This window comes from Budorcas taxicolor, chromosome 3 (genome assembly GCF_023091745.1).
Source record: "Budorcas taxicolor isolate Tak-1 chromosome 3, Takin1.1, whole genome shotgun sequence".
Lineage (NCBI taxonomy): Eukaryota > Metazoa > Chordata > Mammalia > Artiodactyla > Bovidae > Budorcas > Budorcas taxicolor.
Window position 1 is genome coordinate 103,803,004 of NC_068912.1, and position 25,134 is coordinate 103,828,137.

At 38.6% G+C, this 25,134-nt stretch overlaps 1 protein-coding gene across 1 annotated transcript in view; it reads right to left on the bottom strand.

Annotated features, from left to right (window-relative positions):
* CCDC30 (coiled-coil domain containing 30) overlaps positions 1–25,134 on the bottom strand; it is a 120,399-nt gene that overhangs the window by 92,910 nt on the left and 2,355 nt on the right. Inside the window, exons 2-6 of the mRNA XM_052637145.1 lie at positions 24,261–24,381; positions 17,228–17,412; positions 9,513–9,602; positions 8,063–8,216; positions 3,247–3,318 (exon numbers count right to left, since the gene is read on the bottom strand). Coding sequence (XP_052493105.1) covers positions 3,247–3,318; positions 8,063–8,216; positions 9,513–9,602; positions 17,228–17,412; positions 24,261–24,381 — 622 coding nt within the window. The remainder of the gene's footprint in view (positions 1–3,246; positions 3,319–8,062; positions 8,217–9,512; positions 9,603–17,227; positions 17,413–24,260; positions 24,382–25,134) is intronic.

Consider the following 25,134-nt stretch of genomic DNA (forward strand, 5'->3'; position numbering starts at 1 on the left):
ATGCAGTACCTCATTTTGCTCTGCATAGTAAGCAACTGTCCAGATTGCCATTTCAATGTCACTTTCCCCCTACTGATGAAGATTTAGGTTTGCTGCCAATGCTTATTCTTGTAAACAATTATACAAGGATTTTCCTTGTTCATCAGTCTCTAAGTCCTTATGACATTATTTCCCAAAAAATAATTCCCTGGAAAGAAATGACATAGCTGGATCAGAAGACATGCGCATTTAAAAAATTTGACAGAGCCTGCCAAATTATTCTTCAGAAAGATTGTACAAAGCTGTATTTTCACAATGGCATTGTCTATTTCTCTATACTATATATTACCAGTATTTTTAACTTTCATAAATTTTAAAAATACAGTTTTACATAGGTCACTAAAATTAGTACTGTTCTGCTTATCACAAATGGAATATAGGCTTTTTGTTTCTTTAAAACATCAAGCTAGGGCTTCCCTGGTGGCTCACTGGTAAAGAATATGCCTGTCAATGCAAGAGACATGAATTCTATCCCTGATCCAGGAAAACCCCACATGCTGCAGAGCAACTAGGCCCAAGCACCACAACAATTGAGCCTGTGCTCTAGTGCCTGGGAGCCGCAACTACTGAAGCCCAGGTACCCTAAAGCCCATGCACTGCAAGGAGAAGCTACTACAATCAGAAGCCCACACACTGCAAACAGAGAGTAGCCCCTGCTCTCCATAACTAGACAAAAGCTCGTGCGGTAACACAGACCCAGCACAGGAAATAATAAATAAATAAATAAAATTATATTTAAAAAATCAACCTATACAGTTAGGTTCAGAGCGGATATTCTCTTCCAACCCTTATCTACCCTGACCTGAAATAATGTTGTTAATGTGCGTGTGTATGTGTGTGTGTGTGTTCAGTCACTCAGTTGCGTCCGACTCTTTGTGACCACATGGACTGTAGCCCACCAGGCTCCTCTGTCTGTGGGATTTCCCAGGCAAGAATACTGGAGTGGGTTGCCATTTCCTCCTCCAGGGGGTCTTCCTGTCCTAGGGACTGAACCCACATCTTCTGCAGGTGGATTCTTTACCACTGAGCCACCAGGGAAGCCTATCCTTTGGTTACCTAGGGACTTTCCAAAAGTCTTCATTGTCGTGACAAAAGACACCTTTATTAGGGTGAAGACCAAATACATGTTGCTGCTGCTGCTGCTGCTAAGTCGCTTCAGTCATGCCCGACTCTGTGTGACCCCATAGACAGCAGCCCACCAGGCTCCACCGTCCCTGGGATTCTCCAGGCAACAACACTGGAGTGGGTTGCCATTTCCTTCTCCAATGCATGAAAGTGAAAAGTGAAAGTGAAGTCACTCAGTCGAGTCTGACTCTTGGCGACCCCATGGACTGCAGCCCACCAGGCTCCTCTGTCCATGGGATTTTCCATGCAAGAGTACTGGAGTGGGGTGCCATTGCCTTCTCCGAAATACATGTTACTTACTATAACATCACAGGGTAAATAAACCTAACTTTATAACTATTTAAAACCAGTAGACATATTTTAAATTATTTTTGTAGCTACTATCATTATAACACTCAAATTTCATTCTATTTCACTATAGTTAGTGTCATTTATACATAGCCAAGTTAGGAAAAGGAGTACGTCAAGGCTGTATACTGTCACCCTGCTTATTTAACTTCTATGCACAGTACATCATGAGAAACGCTGGACTGGAAGAAGCGCAAGCTGGAATCAGGATTCCCGGGAGAAATACCAATAACCTCAGATATACAGATGACACAATATTATTATGGCAGAAAATGAAGAGGAACTAAAAAGCCTCTTGATGAAAGTGAAAGTGGAGAGTGAAAAAGTTGGCTTAAAGCTCAACATTCAGAAAACAAAGATCATGGCATCTGGTCCCATCACTTCATGGGAAATAGATGGGGAAACAGTGGAAACAGTGTCAGACTTTATATTTTTGGGCTCCAAAATCACTGCAGATGGTGACTGCAGCCATGAAATTAAAAGATGCTTACTCCTTGGAAAAAAAGTTATGACCATCCTAGACAGCATAGTGAAAAGCAGAGACATTACTTTGCCAACAGAGGTCCGTCTAGTCAAGGCTATGGTTTTTCCAGTGGTCATGTATGGATGTGAGAGTTGGACTGTGAAGAAAGCTGAGCGCCGAAGAATTGATGCTTTTGAACTGTGGTGTTGGAGAAGACTCTTGAGAGTCCCTTGGAATGCAAGGAGATCCAGCAAGTCCATTCTGAAGGAGATCAGTCCTAGGTGTTCTTTGGAAGGAATGATGCTAAAGCTGAAACTCCAGTACTTTGGCCACCTCAGGGGAAGAGTTGACTCATTGGAAAAGACTCTGATGCTAGGAGGGATTGGGGGCAGGAGGAGAAGGGGATGACAGAGGATGAGATGAATGGATGGCATCACCGACTCGATGGACGTGAGTCTGAGTGAACTCTGGGAGTTGGTGATGGACAGGGAGGCCTGGTGTGCTGCAATTCATGGGGTCGCAAAGAGTTGGACGTAACTGAGTGACTGAACTAAACTGAACTGAAGTTAGGGTGAGGTGTTGTTAAATGCATTATACAGTGTCTTAACCTCAGTGGTCAGAGAAGGCGATGGCACCCCACTCCAGGACTCTTGCCTGGAAAATCCCACGGACGGAGGAGCCTGGCTGCAGTCCATGGGGTCACGAAGAGTCGGACACGACTGAGCGACTTGACTTTCACTTTTCACTTTCATGCACTGGAGAAGGAAATGGCAACCCACTCCAGTGTTCTTGCCTGGAGAATCCCAGGGACGGGGGAGCCTGGTGGGCTGCTGTCTATGGGGTCGCATAGGGTCGGACACGACTGAAGTGACTTAGCAGCAGCAACCTCATTGGTCCCAGTGAAACACGTATTGTTTGTGTTAACCAAAGGTTTTGCAGTCAGACATATAGGTCTAATACTTAATGTAGCTACTGGATAATTCATTTAACCTTGCCATGACTCAGTTTCTTTATCTACAAAATGGTTAGAACAATACTGCAACTTGGCATTGATGTTAGGGTTAGAGATAACGCATGTAAAATGCCTGATAGAGTACATGTTAGTAAGCAACAAGTGGTAGTAACAGTAATAAGACGGTAGAGATAGTAATAATAGAACTAGTAGTAATACCATTATTTATTAAATATTATTTAATAATATTACTTAACAAATTATATTATTGTTTAATGCTTTATTATTAAATATTATAATATCTGTTAAAATTACTCACCATTTTCTTTCAGCTTTATCAAATTTTCTTTCAATTTCTCAATTTCTAGTTGAGCCTTCTCAAATGCAGAAGCTAAAAGAAAAAAAGAGCAATATATTTGTGGAAGGAGCAAACGATTAGCATAATACTCAAATTTCAGGTGACCCTCTGGAATACTTTCTTTCTGATGGCTGTCCTCTGAGTTTCTGCATAAATGTCACCTCCTCCAGGAAGCTTTCCCAGAGTCCCCTCTTAATGTTCCTACTACATCTTAGGTTTCTTCCTATCCCTGATATTGTCTGATCATGTAATCTTTCCCTGTTTCTCTAACCAGATTCTATGCTAACGAGTTTGGACCACTGTAAACAAAAGGAATAGCTAAAAGTTTTTAAGCATGGTATTACAAATTTAGTAAAAAGAAATTACACACATAAATACTTAAAATTAATGCCTAAAATTAATAATACTTAGAATTTCACCAGCTGTTCCTAGAAATAGCAAAATAGAAAAATTTCAGAAATAACTTCTGGTACTATTCGAGAATTGTATGAGGACTGCAGAATAGCATAGAGAAAGTATATGGGGCACGGGAGTCTATTGAATTTGCGTTCTCTAACCCAGGTTTTATCACTTTGCCTCCTGTGGTCTACTCATCACCAATACTACAGCTGATAGGCCTCCTGTAATGGCAAGTTGAGGAATCTCCCAGAAGTAAGGGACCAACATGAATCTTACAAGAGATCATTCCCAATCACATAGAAAAGGTACATGAAGCAAAGTCCAGAGGAAACCAGGCACAAGCTTCCAAGAGTCATCTCTCAGCAGTCATACAGGATGGGCTTAATTTCTCCAGCAATGAATTGGACAATTCACATGAAAAGTCTGCCAAGAAAATTCATTACAGACTCAGCAGCCAAAGTTTTTACTGGGGGCTACTTACACAGACACCACCTTCTGCCTAGAACATACCAAAATTCCAGACTCTCAGAAGGAAAGCAGGTTTTTAGCATAAACCACATTGTACAAACAGGTCAGGCACAGTGAGCCACTGTTATAAATTGGGGGAGGGAGGGAATCTTCTCCAAATCCAAGTTCTCGGATGCTGCTGCTCCTGCTGCTGCTGAGTCGCTTCAGTCGTGTCCAACTCTGTGCGACCCCATGGACGGCAGCCCACCAGGCTCCCGTCCCAGGGATTCTCCAGGAAAGAATACTGGAGTAGGTTGCCATTTCCTTCTCCAATGCATGAATGTAAAAAGTGAAAGTGAAGTCGCTCAGTCATGTCCGACTCTTCGTGACCCCATGGACTGCAGCCCACCAGGCTCCTCCGTCCATGGGATTTTCCAGGCAAGAGTCCTGCAGTGGAGTGCCGCTGCCTTCTCCATTTCAGATGCTAGCCAAGGGCTAACCTGACAAACAGGACTTTCTAAGGACAGCAGGGTCAAGTCTTCTATTTTAACTATTTTCTGCACAGGATGGATATACATTTTGTTTATCCACTCACCAATGATAGATGTTTAAGTTGTTTCTATGTTTTGGCTAGTACTGTAAATAATAGTGCTTTGAACATTCACATACAACTTTTTTAAAAATGTATTTTATTGAAGTATAGTTGACTTAAAATGTTGTGCTAATTTCTCGTACAAGCTTTTTAGTGGACATATATCTTCATTTCTCCTGGGTCACATGATAATTTTACACTTAACACCTTGAGAAAATGCCAAATTGCTTTCCAAAGTATCTGCACCATTTTATATTCCCATCAACAATGTTCCAATTTCTTCACACCCTTGCCAACACTTGACATTATCTTTTTTATTATAGCCATTCGGGTGGGTGTGGAGTGGGATCTCATTGTAGATTTAATTTGCACTTCCTTAGTGATCAATGATTTTGAGCATCTTTTCATGTGCCTTTTGGCCATTCACATGCCTTCTCTAAAGAAATGTCTGCTCAAGTTGTTCATTTTAAAGTTAGACTGCATTTTATAATAACATAAGAGAATGCTGCTGCTGCTGCTAAGTAGCTTCAGTCGTGTCCGACTCTGTGCGACCCCATAGATGGTAGCCCACCAGGCTCCGCTGTCCCTGGGATTCTCCAGGCAAGAACACTGGAGTGGGTTGCCATTTCCTTCTTCAATGCATGAAAGTGAAAAGTGAAAGTGAAGTCACTCAGTCATGTCTGACTCTTGGAGACCCCATGGACTGCAGCCTACCAGGCTCCTCCATCCATGGGATTTTCCAGGCAAGAGTACTGGAGTGAATCAAGGCAAATTGGAAGTGGTCAAATGGGAGATGACAAGAGTGAATGTCAACATTCTAGGAATCAGCGAACTAAAATGGACTGGAATGGGAGAATTTAACTCAGATGACCATTATATCTACTACTGCAGGCAGGAATCCCTTAGAAGAAATGGAGTGGCTGGCCATCATGGTCAACAAGAGTCCAAAATGCAGTACTTGGATGCAATCTCAAAAATGACAGAATGATCTCTGTTCATTTCCAAAGAAAACCATTCAATATCACAGTAATTCAAATCTATGCCCCAACCAGTAATGCTGAAGAAGATGAAGTTGAATGGTTCTATGAAGACCTACAAGACCTTTTAGAACTAACATCCAAAAAAGATGTCCTTTTCATTATAGGGGACTGGAATGCAAAAGTAGGAAGTCAAGAAACACCTGGAGTAACAGGCAAATTTGGCCTTGGACTATGGAACAAAGCATGGCAAAGACTAACAGAGTTTTGCCAAGAAAATGCACTGGTCATAGCAAACACCCTCTTCCAGTAACACAAGGAAGACTCTACACATGGACATCACCAGATGGTCAACACCAAAATCAGATTGATTATATTCTTTGCAGCCAAAGATGGAGAAGCTCTATACAGTCCACAAAAACAAGACCAGGAGCTGACTGTGGCTCAGATCATGAACTCCTTATTATCAAATTCAGACTGAAACTGAAGAAAATAGGGAAAACCACTAGACCATTTAGGTATGACCTACATCAAATCCCTTATGATTACACAGTGGAAGTGAGAAATAGATTTAAGGGACTAGATCTGATAGAGTGCCTGATGAACTATGGATGGAGGTTCGTGACATTGTACAGGAGACAGGGATCAAGACCATCCCCATGGAAAAGAAATGCAAAAAAGCAAAATGGCTGTCTGGGGAGGCCTTGCAGATAGCTGTGGAAAGAATAGAAGCAAAAAGCAAAGGAGAAAAGGAAAGATATACGCATGTTAATGCAGAGTTCCAAAGAAAAGCAAGAAGAGATAAGAAAGCCTTTCTCAGCGATCAATGCAAAGAAACAGAGGAAAACAACAGAATGGGAAAGGCTAGAAATTTCTTCAAGAAAATCAGAGATACCAAGGGAACATTTCATGCAAAGATAGGCTTGGTAAAGGACAGAAATGGTATGGACCTAACAGAAGCAGAAGATATTAAGAAGAGGTGGTAAGAATACACAGAGGAACTGTACAAAAGGGATCTTCACGACCAAGATAATCATGATGGTGTGATGACTCATCTAGAACCACACATCTTGGAATGTGAAGTCAAGTGGGCCTTAGAAAGCATCAGTACGAACAAAACTAGTGGAGGTGATGGAATTCCAGTTGAGCTATTTCAAATCCTGAAAGATGATGCTGTGAAAGTGCTGCACTCAATATGCCAGCAAATTGGGAAAACTCAGCAGTGGCCACTGGACTGGAAAAGGTCAGTTTTCATTCCAATCCCAAAGAAAGGCAATGCCAAAGAATGCTCAAACTACTGCACAATTGCACTCATCTCACACGCCAGTAAAGTGATGCTCAAAATTCTCCAAGCCAGGCTTCCGCAATACGTGAACCATGAACTTCCAGATGTTCAAGCTGGTTTTAGAAAAGACAGAGGAACCAGAGATCAATTGCCAACATCCGCTGGATCATTGAAAAAGCAAGAGAGTTCCAGAAAAATATCTATTTCTGCTTTATTGACTATGCCAAAGCCTTTGACTGTGTGGATCACAATAAACTGTGGAAAATTCTAAAAGAGATGGGAATACCAGACCACCTGACCTGCCTCTTGAGAAACCTATATGCAGGTCAGGAAGCAATAGTTAGAATTGGACATGGAACAACAGACTGGTTCCAAATTGGAAAAGGAGTACATCAAGGCTGTATATTGTCACCCTGTTAATTTAACTTATTTGCAGTAATCTACCAACACAGAACAAATCCTTAACCATCTGATCTAATAATTCTACTCAGGTATATCATGATCATAAATGTATAGATAAAGACAAGAATACTTAGAGCAGCACTGTTCATAATAGACCACAACTGGAAACAACATAAATGTCTATCAAGAGTAGAAGGGCTAAATAAAATAAATGGAGTATGTTTATTCAATGAAATACTAGAGTACAAACAGCAAAAATGAACAAATTACTGTTACATGCAAGAATATGGATGAATCTCACAAATATAATATTGAACAAAAGAAACAAGCTAAACAATGTATATTCCGGGCAGTTAAAACTGAGAAATAGCCTTAAAAGTTAGGACTAGTCATGACTTTAGGGGAGGAGAGAGTATGTAGACATAGGGAGAAGAAACAGGGCTTCTGGAGCACTGGAAATTTCTTGCACTGGGTGGTGTACTGGAGTTGTACAGCTTTCGGTAGTTATGATATGCTTTGACAAAAACTTCTGGACACTAGAAAATGAGACTACATATCAGACTTTTATGTGTTTATCTTAGAAGACTTTTTTCTCCGTGTACTTGTGTTTTACCCTTAGCAGGACCATCACATTTAAAACGTGGTCAGAGACGTTCATCTGTCAGCACAGCTTACCGAGTTTGCTCTGTACCTTCTCCTTCCCTTGCAGTTCATCAGTGAGCCTTCGGATCTCTCCATGGGCCACCTCTAACTTCCGTGCTACGTCCTCCAAATCTCTCTCTCTGCAGTTTTGTGGTGTTTTATCTTTTTCTGGATCTTCATTATGGGACTGAAATAAAACTGCTGTTAGTAGTACACCAAAAAGTAAACATACTCTTAGGATATTGCCCTATAAGTGTTTGAAAGCCAATAAAGAAGAGTAGATTATTTATGTGCATTTCTTTTTTTAGGTTGAACCATATAAAATTAGTGATATTTTATTGTTTTTATACAATTTCACCTTCAAACCTAAAACACTTAAGAGATTATGGTTATATAATTATTTTAAAAACTAGAGATTTAATCATAAAAATAATCTTTGGCAAAAAAACAGGGAAAATATTCCTCATTTATATGGTAATTAAATACAGCTTGTAAAATGCCTTTACATTAAATTTTATTTAATTTCAAAGTTGGAACAATTAGGGCTCAATTCATGTTTAGAGCTCCTTTCCTACAACTATTTTTTAAGCATTTTAAAAGCTATGTAAGAAATTAAATCTTAATTATATTTTGCTTTTGATTCCCAAGGTATGTATTTCATATATGAATATAATTTCATTATACAAATTTTCCTAAAAAGTAAGAAAACAACCAAATATTAATACCATCTACATAACAAAACTACTTTCAGCTTACTGGTATATTTCCTTGCAGTATTTTTCATTTACACACATTTTTTACATAGTCATAGTCTCAATCTATGTACACATTTCTGTCTGGCTTTTTCATTCAACATTATACGAGGAATTTTTTTTCTACATTGCTGTATAGATTTTGTAATGATAATTTTTAGAGGCTATATAATGTTCCAGTGGGTACAACATAATTTATATAATCATTTCAACATTTGGTAGTTTTCTATTTTTGCTATTGAAAATAATACCATGGTTTCATCCACATATATTTATCTTGGGTTGCTTCCCATTGTTAAATTCTCTATATATACTTTATTCACTGGATTTAACTCTTAAACATTTCCCTAGATCAAAAATAATTTCCACAAAGAGAATTACTTATATTTAAAATAATGTGCAACACATTTTAAAGGACCTCCCTGCAAAAAGAAGCTTCAAATATATTTGGAAAGAAGTGTGTACTGTCCCAAGGTGATTTTTCAAAGGACATAACACATATTGATTGCTTAAATTTTGACACATTCAATAAAAATCAGCTATTGTGTTAAATAATTTATTTTTTCTTCCCAAATTTCTATGATGTGTTCATAATACTCTTATGCACAACTTATATCTTTTACAGCATGGATTTATGCATTTTAATGTATTCAAACAAAATACTTCCAAGGTAAAAGCTAACTTGTAATTACCTATTATTACTAAGCAAAAGATTGTAAATTTTTTCTTACCTCACTCAGGCTTTTTTTAGACTGATGCACAGGTTCTTGATGTTTCTGATGGTCCTTTTGCAGAGGCTGGTGGGTTTGTTCAAGTTTCTCCTATGTGAGGTAAGTGAATATTAATATCAATCAGCTTCATGAACAAAAGTTGAGGTAAGGTGAAGTTGCTCAGTTGTGTCCAACTCTTTGCGACACCACAGACTGTAACCTACCAGGCTCTTCCATCCATGAGATTTTCCAGGCAAGAGTACTGGAGTGGGTTGCCATTTCCTTCTCCAGAGGATCTTCTCAACCCAGGGATCGAATCCAGGTCTCCCGCATTGTAGGCAGATGCTTTACCATCTGAACTACCAGGAAAGTCTTAAAATGTCATTTAAATTAAAAAAATATATAATCAAGTAGAGAAAGAGGGAGCACAATCCAGTCAAATTTATGAGGCTAGACTATGCATTCTCAGTGAGATAATACTGCCCCCAGGGGAGTTCAAACTGATTCCTAAGTGGGGAAATCTTACCCTTTTAAATACAAAGTACAGACGTCTATGGTACATAAATAGAATTACTTTATATCAGTACCATCAAGATTTCATGGGAGAGTGACAGAAAAAATTATTTTAAAAGTCTCATTATAGAAGCAATAATGAAAAAAAAAGGCTGGCTAACACTGCCTAGATGGATCTTGATATTAAAACCTGACAAAGGTAACACAGAAAGAAAAATCACAGGGCTACCTCACTCATAAATAAATATAGATGAAAAATTTAAAGAAAAGATTATCAAACTGAATCTATACTATTTAGAAAGGATAACATATCATGAAGCAGTTGGATGTATCCCAGGAATACAAGATAGGTTTAACATTAGAAAATTTAATCAATGAAATTCTCAAATTAACAGGTAAAACTTCTAAATGACTTCATCATTTCAATAGTTATAGAAAAAACTCAACATTTTCTAAACTCAACATCAATTTCTAATAGAAGCTCTGAACAAATCAGGAATAAAGGAGAACTTTCTTAACTCAATAAAGTCTATCTTTAAAAAACAGCAACTCTTTTTTTTTAACAGAATATAGCTTTATTTATAGAATCTTACAAATTTAAAACATTTACAGTCCACATAACTTATTTTCTTTTCTAATATACCCTCATAACTTCTGACCTATTTTTAAAAAAATACTGTGATGGAATTGTAGAACTGTAAAAGAAAATATGAATAATAAAAATCTAACCTCTCTCTTTTGCAAAAATCAGACAACTTTTTGAAAAAACAGCAACTCTTAATCAAACATCATACTAGTGAATAGCTGAATACTTTCTCTATGATATCATTAACAAGACAAGTATGTCTGCTATTCAAGATAATACTAAAGATTAAACTCAGTATAGTAAGGTAAGTAAAGAAATTTAAAGGAATAAAGATGGGAAAGGAAGAAACAAAAGTATCATTATTCTCAGATATGATTTTACAGGTGGAAAAAGTACAAAATCTTCAAATAAATTATTAAAATGAACGGGAAATTTCAGCAATATTGCTAAGTATAGTCAATATATAAAAATAATTATACTTTTAATACTAGCAATAGATAATTAGAAAATTAAATTCTCAAAAAACATACAGCATTCACTACTAACTGCATCCAAAAATATGAAGTAACTAGCAATAAATATAACAAAAAAATGTGCAAGATTTTGTGAAAAAAGTGATAAAACTTTACTTATATACATTAAAAAGTAAATGGAGAGATACTCTATGATCACAGACAACATCAATATTTTAAGATAGTCAATTCCTCTCAAATAGACTTATAGAGTCAATGCAACCAAAATTCAAAATCCCAGAAGGAAAGAATTTCTTAAACAGGACAGAAAAACACTAACTATAAAACAGATGATTGATAAACTGAACAATCGTAAATTTAAGAACTTCTGTTCATTAAAAGACACTTTCAAGAATATTAAAAGGACAAGTCACAGAGTGGGGAAAAAGTATTTGTGACACAAGACTTGAAACCAGAACACAGACAAAACATGTAAATAAGAAGACGGACAACTCAATTTTTTAATGGACAAGAGACCTGAACAAACACTAACAAAATAGGAAATGCAAGTGACAAATAATTACACTAAATTCATTTGTAATGAGGGAAATGCTAAGTAAAACCAATATGGGATATCATTATGCACCCAGTAGTTTAGCAAAAATTTAAAAGTCTGAAAACATCAGGGGTTGACGAGAAGCAAAGGCATTCTCATACAATACTAGTGCCAGAATAAACTGGTACCACTAATTTAAGAAGAAAGGTTGACATTATCTAGTAAAGCTGAAGATCCACATACTCTGTAATTTCCTAAATCTACTCTTAGCTGTATACCCTATACAAATGAATGCACACACAGAATATTCACAGCAGCATAACTGATAAAATTAAAATACGTTCAAAATAGATAATAAATTGGAAATAATCCAAATTAGCATAGAATGGATAGGCTCATGCTGTATATTCACATGATGGAATAATACATAGCAGTGACAAGCTGATTAAAAATAGATAATACAAATATAACGTTTTACAAAAAAGCACTTCCCAAAGTTGATTCCTTGTATGTAATGTTCAAAAATAGACAAAACTAAACTACTATATATATTATTTAGGGATGCACATCTTCGTGAAGAGAAAGGGGTTGTGATCAGATAAGAAAGGTTCTAGGCAGTTGGCCAGCAATATGTGAACTGCGAACTTCCAGATGTTCAGATATGCAGATGACACCACCCTTGTGGCAGAAAGTGCTGCTGCTGCTAAGTCACTTCAGTCGTGTCCAACTCTGTGTGACCCCATAGACGGAAGCCCACCAGGCTCCCCCGTCCCTGGGATTCTCCAGGCAAGAACACTGAAGTGGGTTGCCATTTCCTTCTCCAATGCATGAAAGTGAAAAGTGAAAGTCAAGTCGCTCAGTCGCGTCCGACTCTTCGAGACCCCATGGACTGCAGCCTACCAGGCTCCTCCATCCATGGGATTTTCCGGGCAAGAGTACTGGAGTAGTGTGCCATTGCTTTCTCCAATGGCAGAAAGTGAAGAGGAACTAAAGAGCCTCTTGATGAAAGTGAAAGAGGAGAGTGAAAAAGTTGGCTTAAAGCTCAACATTCAGAAAACGAAGATCACGGCATCTGGTCCCATCACTTCATGGCAAATAGATGGGGAAACAGTGGAAACAGTGTCAGACTTTATTTTCTGGGGCTCCAAAATCACTGCAGATGGTGATTGCAGCTATGAAATTAAAAGACGCTTACTCCTTGGAAGGAAAGTTATGACCAACCTAGGTAGCATATTCAAAAGCAGATATTACTTTGCCAACAAAGGTCTGTCTAGTCAAGGCTATGGTTTTTCCAGTGGTCATGTATGGATGTGAGAGTTGGACTGTGAAGAAAGTTGAGAGCCAAAGAATTGATGCTTTTTAACTGTGGTGTTGGAGAAGACTCTTGAGAGTCCCTTGTACTGCAAGGAGATCCAACCAGTCCATTCTGAAGGAGACCAGACCTGGGTGTTCACTGGAAGGACTGATGCTGAGGCTGAAACTCCAAAACTTTGGCCACCGCATGCTAAGAGTTGACTCATTGGAAAAGACCCAATGTCTCTGTTTTTGAGTATGCTGTCATATTGGTCATAACTTTCCTTCCAAGGAGTAAGCGTCCTTTAATTTCATGGCTGCAGTCACCATCTGCAGTGATTTGGGAGCCCAAAAATATAAAATCTGACACTGTTTCCACTGTTTCCCCATCTATTTCCCATGAAGTGATGGGACCAGATACCATGATCTTAGTTTTCTGAATGTTGAGCTTTAAGCCATTTAAAGGATATATGTTATCACAAAGACAAAGGAAAATCTCTACATGCTATTACAGATACTGAAAACAATAGGCATAATGGAATATAATTTGAATTTTAAGAGAATGGAAATTTTTTTAGAAAGATAGATTAAAAAATTGTTGGCAGTGGTTGCTTAGCAGTGTGGAACTGAGGATTTGAGGTGAGAAGATAACTCATTTTTCATTCTATTTTATACTGCTTGAATCCTTTTTTACTATATTAAGTTAAAAAGCCAATTTAAAAAAACTAATGTTAAATAAAATGTAGTTTATATGTAGATCAGGCTTTGCAAAACTTCTTGGGGTTTCAAGTCATCATATGTGGTCCCATTTTGGTAGGAATGATTCTCTCATCTACTTTATGCACAGGTTAGTTCAACATTGAAAGTGAAGTCGCTCAGTCATGTCCGACTCTTTGTGACCCCATAGACTATAGCCTACCAGGCTCCTCCATCCATGGCATTTTCCAGGCAAGAGTACTGGAGTGGGTTGCCATTTCCTTCTTCAACATTAGTGTATGTAAAATATAACTAGGGAGGCAATGAAATTTTTACAAGCTACAGTTCATAATAATAATATCTTTGCAAAAAAAATTTTTTTAGTTTTTTAAAGGTATAATCAATATACAACAAACTGAACATATTTACAGTGTACAGTTTTTTGTTACATGTATACATTCATGAAACCAACACCATAATCAAGATAATGAAAATATCCACCACAGGCAAAAGTTTCATATGCTTCCTTATATTTATTCTTTCCCAACAGTGTCCTCAGATAACCACTGATCTGTTTCTGTTATTATATACCAGCCTGCATTTCCTACTGCTATACAAATGGAACCATAGACTATGTACTCTTTTTGGTCTGGCTTATTCACTCGGATAATTGAGATATATCTGTTCTGTTGTCCACTTTTTCTTTTTTATTATAAAGTAATATTCCATTCTATAGATCTATATGTTTACCTGTTGATGAACACTTGAGTTGATTATACAATGAAAGTTGCTGTGACATGTGTAAGTCTTTACACGGCCACATGCTTTCATTTCTCTTGGTATATTCCTAGAAATGAAATGTAACAGTTGCATATTTAACTTTTTAAGGCAATGCTAAGCAATTTTCAAAGTGGTAGTATCATTTTATACTCCCATCAGTAGAATATGAGGATTACAGTTGCTTCAAATTGTCAACAATACTTGATATGGTTAGTCTTTTAATTCTGGGCATTCATTGATATTGATAAATTGATAGTGGTGACTCATTGTGATTTTTGTGTTTTCCTAATAATAAATGAATTTAAGCATTATTTCATATGCTTATTTACCATTTGTATATCTTCTCTGGTGTAGTTGCTTTTTAATTTTTTTGCCCATTTTTTAGTTGGGTTGTATGTGTTATTATTATTGAGCTATAAGACTTATTTATATATTTAGATAGAAAGATTTTGTTGGACACATTTAAAAACAATATTATCTCCCAATCTGTGCCTTCCTCTTTTATTTGTCTTTTGAAGAGCAACATTCTGAATTTTGATAAAATCCAATTTCATACTCTGTGCTCTTCCTGTCTGATAAAAATCCTTCCAAACCCAAGGTCACTAAAATTTCCTTCTGTAGATTTTATCTCCTACATGATCTATGAACTGTTTTGAGTTAATTTTTGTATATGGATAGGATAAAGGTGTTATAAAGCCTTAAATTTCGTGTGTTGCCTTCACACCCTTGTACCTCACAGTGCACCAAAAGCCTCACCATGAGTTCCCCTGCTTTTGCCAGATATACCCCCATCTGACAGGGAAGATTCCCTACCCAGCTAGTTCCCCTATCAGCCAGAGCAGCTATAGTCTACCTGGTCCTAGGCCATCTAATGACTGTCATTTCACCGCCAACCCATGAAATTGTTTAGGCAAGCCAGCCATACCCTCCCACAGGAACAAAGGGGCACCTCTCCTACTGTTACCACAAAGTCTGTCTCCCGAGGATCCTGTGAGTTCACTCCGTTCCTGAATACAAGCCCCTGTGGCCCTGCCTGACAGGCAGTGTCCTCCCGTGGGCTCTAAGTCTATGTGATTAACTATGAACCACATCTCTGTCCAAAGCTGGGTATCATGTGTTTGACTATCTCATAGTATTTAGGGTAGGGACTCCCTCCTTTACCAGTGGGGAAGGGAACTCAATAGAGTTGAGGGAGTTTTTTCTGTTTGTTTTTTGCATATGCCTGTCCAATTGTTCCAGCACCATTTGTAGAAAAGCACATCTTTTCCCCATTAAATTACCTTCCCATCTGTTTTGAATCAATTCACCATACAGGTGCGGGTCTTTATTTTGTTCCATTGATCTATATATCTACCTTTACCCCAATACCACACATTCTTGATTACTGCAGCTTTACGGTAAGTCTTGAGAGCGGGAAGAGTATATCTTCCAACTTGTTCTTCTTTTTCAAAGTTGTTTGGGCTATTCTAGTTCCTTTGCCTTCCTTATCCATTTTAGAATCAGCTTGTCAATTTCTACAAACAAGTGACTCTACTAATTACTTTATGCTCAGGCAAATGACAACATTAGCTTAAACAAAACATAAACGGGAATGTGACAGAAATGTTATGAATTACATTTTATAATAACAAAATCTTTTATAGTATCTGTTTGAATTCTTCCTGTCCATGAGTTGTAAAACTATGACTTAGTAGTGATCTAAGTAAACTATGATCTTACCCTTAAAATCATCTAAGACTTCACCTTCAAAACACCAATTTGTTTTATAGATTCCATCTCCTTCATAACTCAGTTCATTTTCCCTTCTCCATTTACACTCTGAGTCTTGTTTTTGGTTCTCATTCTTTAATTATTTATTATTTAACATCTCCTGAAACCCCTGCTTCCAATCTGGCCCCTTTCCAATCCATCTCTCCACGATGACCAGAGTGATTTTTCTAAAACACAAATTAGATCATGCTGTGCGTGCATGCATGTTACTCTTCTCTTAAAATCATTTAGTGACTCTCCAGACCTTTTAAAGCAGTCAGTTATTAGTCAATTTGAAATATTTTTATGCCTCTAGTATGCTCCAGGAACACTGCTGGGTGCTGAGTCCAAACTTTCTAGCTTAGCGTATGTGTCTCACCATGAAGTGGTTTCTGAAAATATCTCCTGGTGCATTTTTCAGCATTGACTCACATGAACCAGTATGTGTTATACACTGTCTCCTCTGCCAGAAATGCCTTTCCCTTTTTCTTCATCCAACTCACACCTACTCAGCTTTCAAAATGCTACTCAATACCACCTCTTCTGGAAGCCTTTTCTATCCATCCTGACTGAGCCTCTCCCTTAGGTTCTCCTAGCCTTATGTGCCTCACTTTACTAGAGAACTTTCCACACTGAATTATAACCACTAGTTTATTTCTTTCCTTCATTAGCTTCATTTATTTCTTTCATTTTTCTCTCCTTGCAAGTCCAGATCATGTTTAATTTGACTTTGTTCCTACATCTACTAGCACAAAGCCTGGCACACAGTAGGTTCTCAAGAATAATAATGCTAATTAACATGTAGGGTTTCATCTTAGAGCTATACATATATTAAGCAATTTCATTTCATTTACATGATCATCTTGTGGAGTAGGTGAGTTGCTCCCAGATTTTACAGATTATGATGATGAGGCTCACAAAAATTAAGTAATTTATTCAAGGACATACTGCTCACAAGGGGCAGAGCAGGTCCATTCAAACCTAAAGTTTATATTTTTAAACACTATCAAAATTGGCTTCCTGATATTTTAATATAGGAAAGGTTAAATAAACACATGCATTTTTCAACTGGCCTGCTTCTTATTCAATTCTGTAGTTAATTTTGGAATACCTGGGGAAAGTCTTTCTGCAGGTTACGGCTCAGACATCTTTGTGGTTCTGGCTTGGGGTTCCCAAGTTCCAGTTTCCTCAAGAGTGTACTTCTTTCCATGATTAAGTGTGTGATCTGTTCACCAGGGCTGCTCAGAGCCACTGTAGACAAGCCTTGATACGTTTCAACCTCCTTTGTTTGCATTTCTGTTAGGAAGAAATAACAGAAACAATATTGTTACAAGAAATGCAGGCAAAAAACTAAAAAGTAGTGGGAAAAGGTTCTCAAAAGCAGTAGTTATTCTTCAGTTCAGTTCAGTCGCTCAGTTGTGTCCGACTCTTGAACCCCATGAACTGCAGCAGGCCAAGCTTCCCTGTCCATCACCAACTCCTAGAGCCTACTCAAACTCATGTCCATTGAGTTGGTGATGCCATCCAACTATCTTATCTTCTGTCACCCCCTTCTCCTCCTGCCTTCAATCTTTCCCAGCGTCAGGGTACTTTTCCAATGAATTGGTTCTTTGCATCAGGTGGCCAAAGTAGTGGAGTTTCAGCTTCAACATCAGTCCTTCCAATGAACACCCAGGACTGATTTCCCTTAGGATTGACTGGTTGGATCTCCTTGCAGTCCAAGGGGCTCTCAAGAGTCTTCTCCAACACCACAATTCAAAAGCATCAATCCTTCGGGACTCAGCTTTCTTTATAGTCCAACTCTCACATCTATACATGACTACTGTAAAAACCATAGCTTTGACTAGATGGACCTTTGGTGGCAAAGTAATGTCTCTGCTTTTTAATATGCTGTCTAGGTTGGTATTCTAGATATTCTTACTACCTGTGTAAGTTTAAAATTTGTCCTTGCATAACTTTTAAAGTGTGTCGTTGTTTCAGTTAGTGTTTGCTAATGTGGCAGGTATTATACTGAGCATTTGAGATAAATTTATCTTATTTAATCCAGTGAGGTAGGAATCATATTATCACTTTTAAGAGATGAGGGCTCAGGCACCAAGAAACTTGTCCACAGTCACTCAGCTAATCCTAAGCTGAAATTCTTGATGATTTCAATATTCAGGTAAATGATTATATTCCAGGAGCCTGTCCTTTCAGTTCCTTTACCAGCTAACTTCCAAAAATCTAGTCCTCTATCCCATCTTAGTCACCTACTCCGTATTAATCCCCTAGACCCTGTCATTAGCCTGTATAGTTTCTATAGCCTCTCCCTAGCCTCAAATTCAAACATCCTATTCTCCAATCATCCTTCCCCACCCTTTGTACTAGCAGCTCAATTTCAACAATTTTTGACCATACTGTAAACTAGCATCCATTGATTATAGAAACTTCTTAGCGCTCCTTATTCCATCCCTATTCTCATTTCCTTTCTTACCCAGCTTAGATTCTACAGCCCATCATTACAATCACTCCCCTGAAAATATTCACATTTCTCTTGCTTCTTTTCCTTCCATTATACTTGGTGACAAAACTTCAACCTGTTTAAAGCCAGCACTTCACCAGTGCACTCCAGAACCTGAATGTAGCTGGAGAAACCTGCACAGACAGTGCTGATTGGTTTCATTTCAAACTCATGACCACCAACCAGCCTTGAGTGGGCCCCTACTGCTGCTCAGCAATCCTCCTGCATCCCCCTGCTTGTCTGTCTCTCTCATTTTCTAGAGACCTAAACCATTATTTCATCCTTCTCTTTCATCAAATCTATAATACCTCCGACCCCTCCTCACTCTCACCTGAACACCTGACTTATTTCACTGAGAAAAGAGAAGTACTTTGTAAAGAGCTTTCACGAGCTCCCCTTACCCAATCTGCCAGCTCTCTGGTACTCTTCCCTCTTGTGAGATTAAACAAGATACCCTTGTTCCTAAGGCCAGGCCCTCCCCTTGTGCACTGGATCTCATTCCTTCTCTTCTCAAAAAAAAGCTCCTGCAGTTAGTTGACTCTTATCTCTGTTGTCTCATGGGGCTTTCTTCCCAACTATTCATCTGAGAGACATGGTATAATATCTCCCATTAAAAACAGCAGTGATAGGGACTTCCCTAGTGGTCCAGTGGTTAGGACTCCGTGCTTCCATGCAGGGGGCATGGGTTCGATCCCTGGGTGAGAAACTGAGATCCCGCATGCTGCACACAGCATGGCCAAAAAATTTAAAACTGAAAAGTTAAAAATAAATAAATAAGAACAAGGTGATGAAAACCACGAAACCTTTGCTTCACACTCACGTCGCCCTCCAGCTCCTCCGCCATTTCTTCATTCCTCTTTGCTGCACAACTTCAAGAAAGGATCACCCATAGCCACGCACAGCCACGTCCCCTCCCTCTCCTGCCATTCTCTCCTGAATTCACTCATTGGCTTTTGTATCCAATGCTCCACAGAAGCAGCCCTCCTCGAAATCACAATGAGCCCCACGTGACCAGACCCAATGGTCAGTCTCCTGTCCTCACACCACATGTCCCATTAATGGTATTTGGCCCCATTGTTCATTTCCTTTTCTGAAAACACCTTCCTCATTTCTCTCCTTGGGCACCACACTCTGCTAGTTTCCTCTTAGCTTTCATGCCACTCCTTCTCAGACTCCTTTGCTGACTTCTTACCTTTCTAACCTCTAAACACTGGAACACACCAGGGCCTAGCTCTGAAACTTCTTCTTTTCACTCCCTAGGGTATCTCCTACCATCCTATGGCTTTAAGTATTTGCTATACCTGATGACTCCCAAATTTACATCTCTAGTTCACAATGCATTCCAGACATGAACAAAATTGCCTATTTGACCTTTCCATTCAGATGTTTAATATTCACATCCAAATGCAGATGTCCAAGAGCAAACTCTTTACTGTCTTCCCTAAATAGAACCATCCACATCTACCCAAGCTGAGTAGTTAGGATCTCCAGTATTCCAACTGTTCAGGCCAAAGAGCTTGGGGTCACCAGTGATTTCTCTCTTTTTCTCCCACCCAACATGAAATCTGTGACCTTGGTATGTGCTGTGCTGTGCTTAGTTGCCTGTCAGGCTTCTCTGTTCATGGGGATTCTCCAGGCAAGAATACTAGAGTTGCCATGCCCTCCTCCAGGGGATCTTCCCAATCCAGGGGTCGAACCCAGGTATCCTGCATTGCAGGCAGATTTTTTTACCATCTGAGCCATCAGGGAAGCCCATGACTTTGGTATGGTGCCGGCTTAGTCGCTAAGTCGTGTCCAACTCTTGCGACCCCATGGGCTGTATAGCCCGCCAGACTCCTCTGTCCATGGGATTCTCCAGGCAAAAATACTGGAGTGGGTTCCAATCTCCTTCTCCAGGGGATCTTTCCAACCCAGGGATCGAACCCAGGTCTCCTGTGTTGCAGGCAGATTCTTTACCAACTGAGCTACAAGGAAAGCCCCAAGGGAAGACTTTAGTATAGGGCTCCAAAAAACCCATTATCAAATCATGTTTGCTCCACTTTCAAGAGACATCCTTTAATTACAGATGCATTTCTGATGTGACTGACATATGTGTTCCTAAAATAAACAAGCGGATCTGTATTTCACAAAAATGCTCACTAAAAATAATGTAGCTTATGGAAAAATGTTGGCTTGGAGCACTCAAAACCTTTATCATTGCATAATTAATGCTATAAAAAACACTGAGAATCCTAATTATATTGGTTCATTAAAGAGATGTGTCAAATTCCTAAAAAAAATTAAGGGAATACTATAGCAAATATAAGTAAACAATGTAAAGAAATAGAGGAAAATAGAATGGGAAAGACTAGAGACCTCTTCAAGAAAATTAGAGATACCTAGGGAACATTTCATGCAAAGATGGGCACAATAAAGGACAGAAATGGTATCGACCTAACAGAAACAGAAGATATTAAGAGGAGGTGGCAAGAATACACAAAAGAACTATACAAAAAAGATCTTAATGACCCAGATAACCACGATGGTGTAATCACTCACCTAGAGCCAGATATTTTGGAATGTGAAGTCACGTGGGCCTTAGGAAGCACTACTACTAACAAAGCTAGTGGTGGTGATAGAATGCCAAACGAGCTGTTTCCAATCCTAAAAAAACGATGCTGTTAGGGTGTTGCACTCAATATGCCAGCAAATTTGGAAAACTCAGCAGCGGCCACAGGACTGGAAAAGGTCAGTTTTCATTCCAATCCCAAAGAAAGGCAATGTCAAAGAATGTTCAAACTACTGCACAATTGCACTCATTTCACATGCTAGCAAGGTAATGCTCAAAATCCTTCAAGCTAGGCTTCAACAGTACATGAACCAAGAACTTCCAGATGTACAATCTGGATTGAGGAAAGGCAGAGGAACCAGAGATCAAATTGCCAACATCTGTTGGATCATAGAAAAAGCAAGAGAATTCCAGAAAAACTCTACTTCTGCTTCATTGACTATGCTAAAGCCTCTGACTGTGTGGATCACAACAAACTGTGGAAAATTATTAAACATATGGGAATACCAAACCACCTTACCTGCCTCTAAAACGTGTGTATGCAGATCAAGAAGCAACAGTTAGAACTGGACACAGAACAATGGACGGGTTCCAAATTGGGAAAGGAATATGTCAAAGATGTATATTGGCACCCTGCTTATTTAACTTAAATGCAGAGTACATAATGTGAAATGCTTGGCTGAATGAAGCACAGGCTGGAATCAAGATTGTCAGAAGAAATATCAATAATTTCAGATATGCAGATGACACCACCCTAACGGCAAAAGTGAAGAGGAACTAAAGAGCTTCTTGATGAAGGTGAAAGAGGAGAGTGAAAAAGCTGGCTTAAAACTCAACATTCAAAAGACTAAGATCATGGCACCTGGTCCCATCACTTCATAGCAGATTAATGGGGAACAATGGAAACAGTGGCAGACTTTATTTTCCTGGGTTCCAACATCACTGCAGACGGTGACTGTACCCCTGAAATTAAAAGACGCTTGCTCCTTGGAAGAGAAACTATGACAAACCTAGACAGCATATTAAAAAGAAGACACATCACTTTGTCAACAAAGGCATAGCCAAAGCTATGGTTTTTCCAGTAGTAATATACAGATGTGAAAGTTCGACCATAAACGAGGCTGAGTGCCAAAGAACTGATTTTTTTGAACTGTGGTGCCAGAGAAGACTCTTGAGAGTCCCTTGGACATCAAGGAGATCAAACCAGTCAATCCTAAAGGAAATCAATCCTGAATATTCACTGGAAGGACTGATGCTGAAGCTGAAGTTCCAATACTTTAGCCATTTGATGTGAAGAGTCAATTCAATGGAAAAGACCCTGATGCTGGGAAAGATTGAGGACAGGAGGAGAAGAGTGTGACAGAGTGAGATGGTTGGATGGCATCACTGACTCAGTGGCCATGAGTCTGAGCAAGCTCCAGGAGACAGTGGACGACAGGGAAGTCTGGCGGGCTACAGTCCATGGGGTAGTAAAGAGTTGGACATGACTGAACAACTGAACAACACAGCCAATATAGGGAATTCCCAGGTGGCACTAGTGGTAAAGAATCCGCCTGCCAGTGTAGGAGACATGGGTTCTACCCCTGGGTCGGGAAGATCCCCTAGAGTAGGAAATGGCTTCCCAGTTCAGGATTCTCGCCTGGAAAATTTCATGGATAGAGGAGCCTGGCAGCTGCAGTCTGTGGAACTGCAAAGAGTCAAACTACGACTGAGCACACATACACATGTACACAGCAGATATAGGCCTCTGTCTTCTTTTTAAAATCAGGTTTGCTATAAAGATGAGATAAAGAAGGAGCTGAGCCTGCAGGGTAAAGTAAAGGCAAAATGCAAAGGATTAGGAATATCTTGCAATAAGCACTTTCAAGGCAAAATATGTAGCCAAACAGCCCAGAAGAGGAAAGTGGGATGAATGGGCTTTAGGTACAAACTCCATGGCCTGTTGGTGAACCCAAATCATTAATATCCTGGGGAATACAAATCATTAATATGCTGGGGAAAATGATATGTGAACTTCCACATATAACTCCCATTATAGTGACATTACTCCCCTATTTCCCAATCCTTCATGAGCTAATTAATTTATGCTAGTAACAGGGCACAGAGGAGCTTTTGCTTCTTACAGCAAGGCAGATTTGAGCCCTTAACGACCTTGCAGCTGAGAAAAACTAAAAATGCCAGGAAAAATTTTAAATTCCTAAAATGCAATCACAATATGAACAAAACTAGAATGCAAGCTTTTGAGCCAGCAGAAGAAAACTCAGTTATCCAATGGAAAACAAAAAAGGGGGGGAAAATTGAAACTAGAGTGAAGTACAAATGAATTACATCTTATGATTAGCTCAACTCACTCTGCACCTGAGATTTAAAATACAGAAAACTGTCCATCACGGACCCTTGTGAAAGAAAGTTCTAAAATGAAAAAATGGAAAATGATTCCAAATAGGATATCTGAAATGAAAGAAAAATGCTAAGCAAAGAAAATAATAATTGTGTGGTAAATACAAATATTTACTGGCGTAAAATGACCCCATGGTGTGCTGCAGTCCATGGGGTCACAAAGAATCGGGCACAACTCAGTGACTGAATTGAACTGAAATCTAAATAAACACTGCATATCATAATAAAAGCTAATTTATGGAGTTAAAAAAATACACTATTTTAAAGGGATCCTGTCTGTATCGTCCTTTGTAGCTCTGGAGTACTTAATAAACATTTCCTGAGCCCTTAACCTGCTAGGTACTTTACAAGGCTGGAGCTGTTGAGAACCCAGAAACTAGGGAGACTAGGACGTGATCTCTGCCCCAGAAGAGCTGACACAGGTCGTGGTGACCTAGTGCACTAAGTGCTGCAACTGACATTAAAGAAAAGAACCATTCTGCACTCTCTCACACACATTTCAGAATACACACCTTAAAAAGACAGGCAGAAAATAAACCTAAAACATTACAAATACTTTTCTTGAGGTGCAGGGTATGTAGTAATTTTTTTTCCTTCCTTCTGTTTTTATACATTTCCCAAATTTTCTATAATTGTCAAACTCTGCTTATTAGAATTAGAGAAAAAATTTACATTTTTTACAAAAGGAAAGATTACCTGGTTTGAGTTGGAGCTCTTTAAACTTATGTCTAGGCTGTTTGTTTTCCTTTTCATAACTAGGAGAAAATGCTTCTTTTTCCTCTGGTAAGTCACAGACATGGTTTGCATAGTTTTCCACCTAAGAAGAAAATAATACATTTTCTTACTAGACTATTAAGTGAAAGAGTCATTAAGAGATCACCATACTATCAATGTTTATAATCTGAGAAAGAAAATTCAACTTTGCTTAAGTGTGGACTCAGTATTTGATGTCCTCAGTATTTCATGTCAGTATTTGATGTCTCTCCCTAAACTTCCTGTTGTCACGTTATCAGATGCTATTTCCCTACAGATAGGATGACACATCTCTACAAATTTCTGGGAAAATCACAATCTCTGATTTTTTTTTCCATTAACAACTCAGGTTTCAAATCAAGTCTCTTTATCTAGGGTTTGGGAAATACTGCCACGATACTCAGGAACAGAGAAATATCTACACAATAATTTGTGTAGAAATATCTACACAATAAATAATCTACACAATTATTTATACTCAAGCAAAACTCATGATTACGATGTCTGAAATTTTTTTCATTCATAATTGCTTATTTTAATTAACTGTTAATTTAAATTAAAATTATTATATAAATTATGTTTTAAGGTGTTAAAAAATGATAAAATGTTAATAGGAGCTTTATTAAAATAAACTATTGGGTATTCTTTAAAAATAGTTTCTGATTAATAGGGCAGCTTCACAAAAGGTACTTCTATGTGGCTAATGATAATAGATCGAAAGCAAACCGTATGCTCCAGGTACTCTGTTAAGGACATCAAATACCGAGTTTTCACCACAATCCTATGACGCTGTTATCTTCTCCTTTACAGGTGAGGG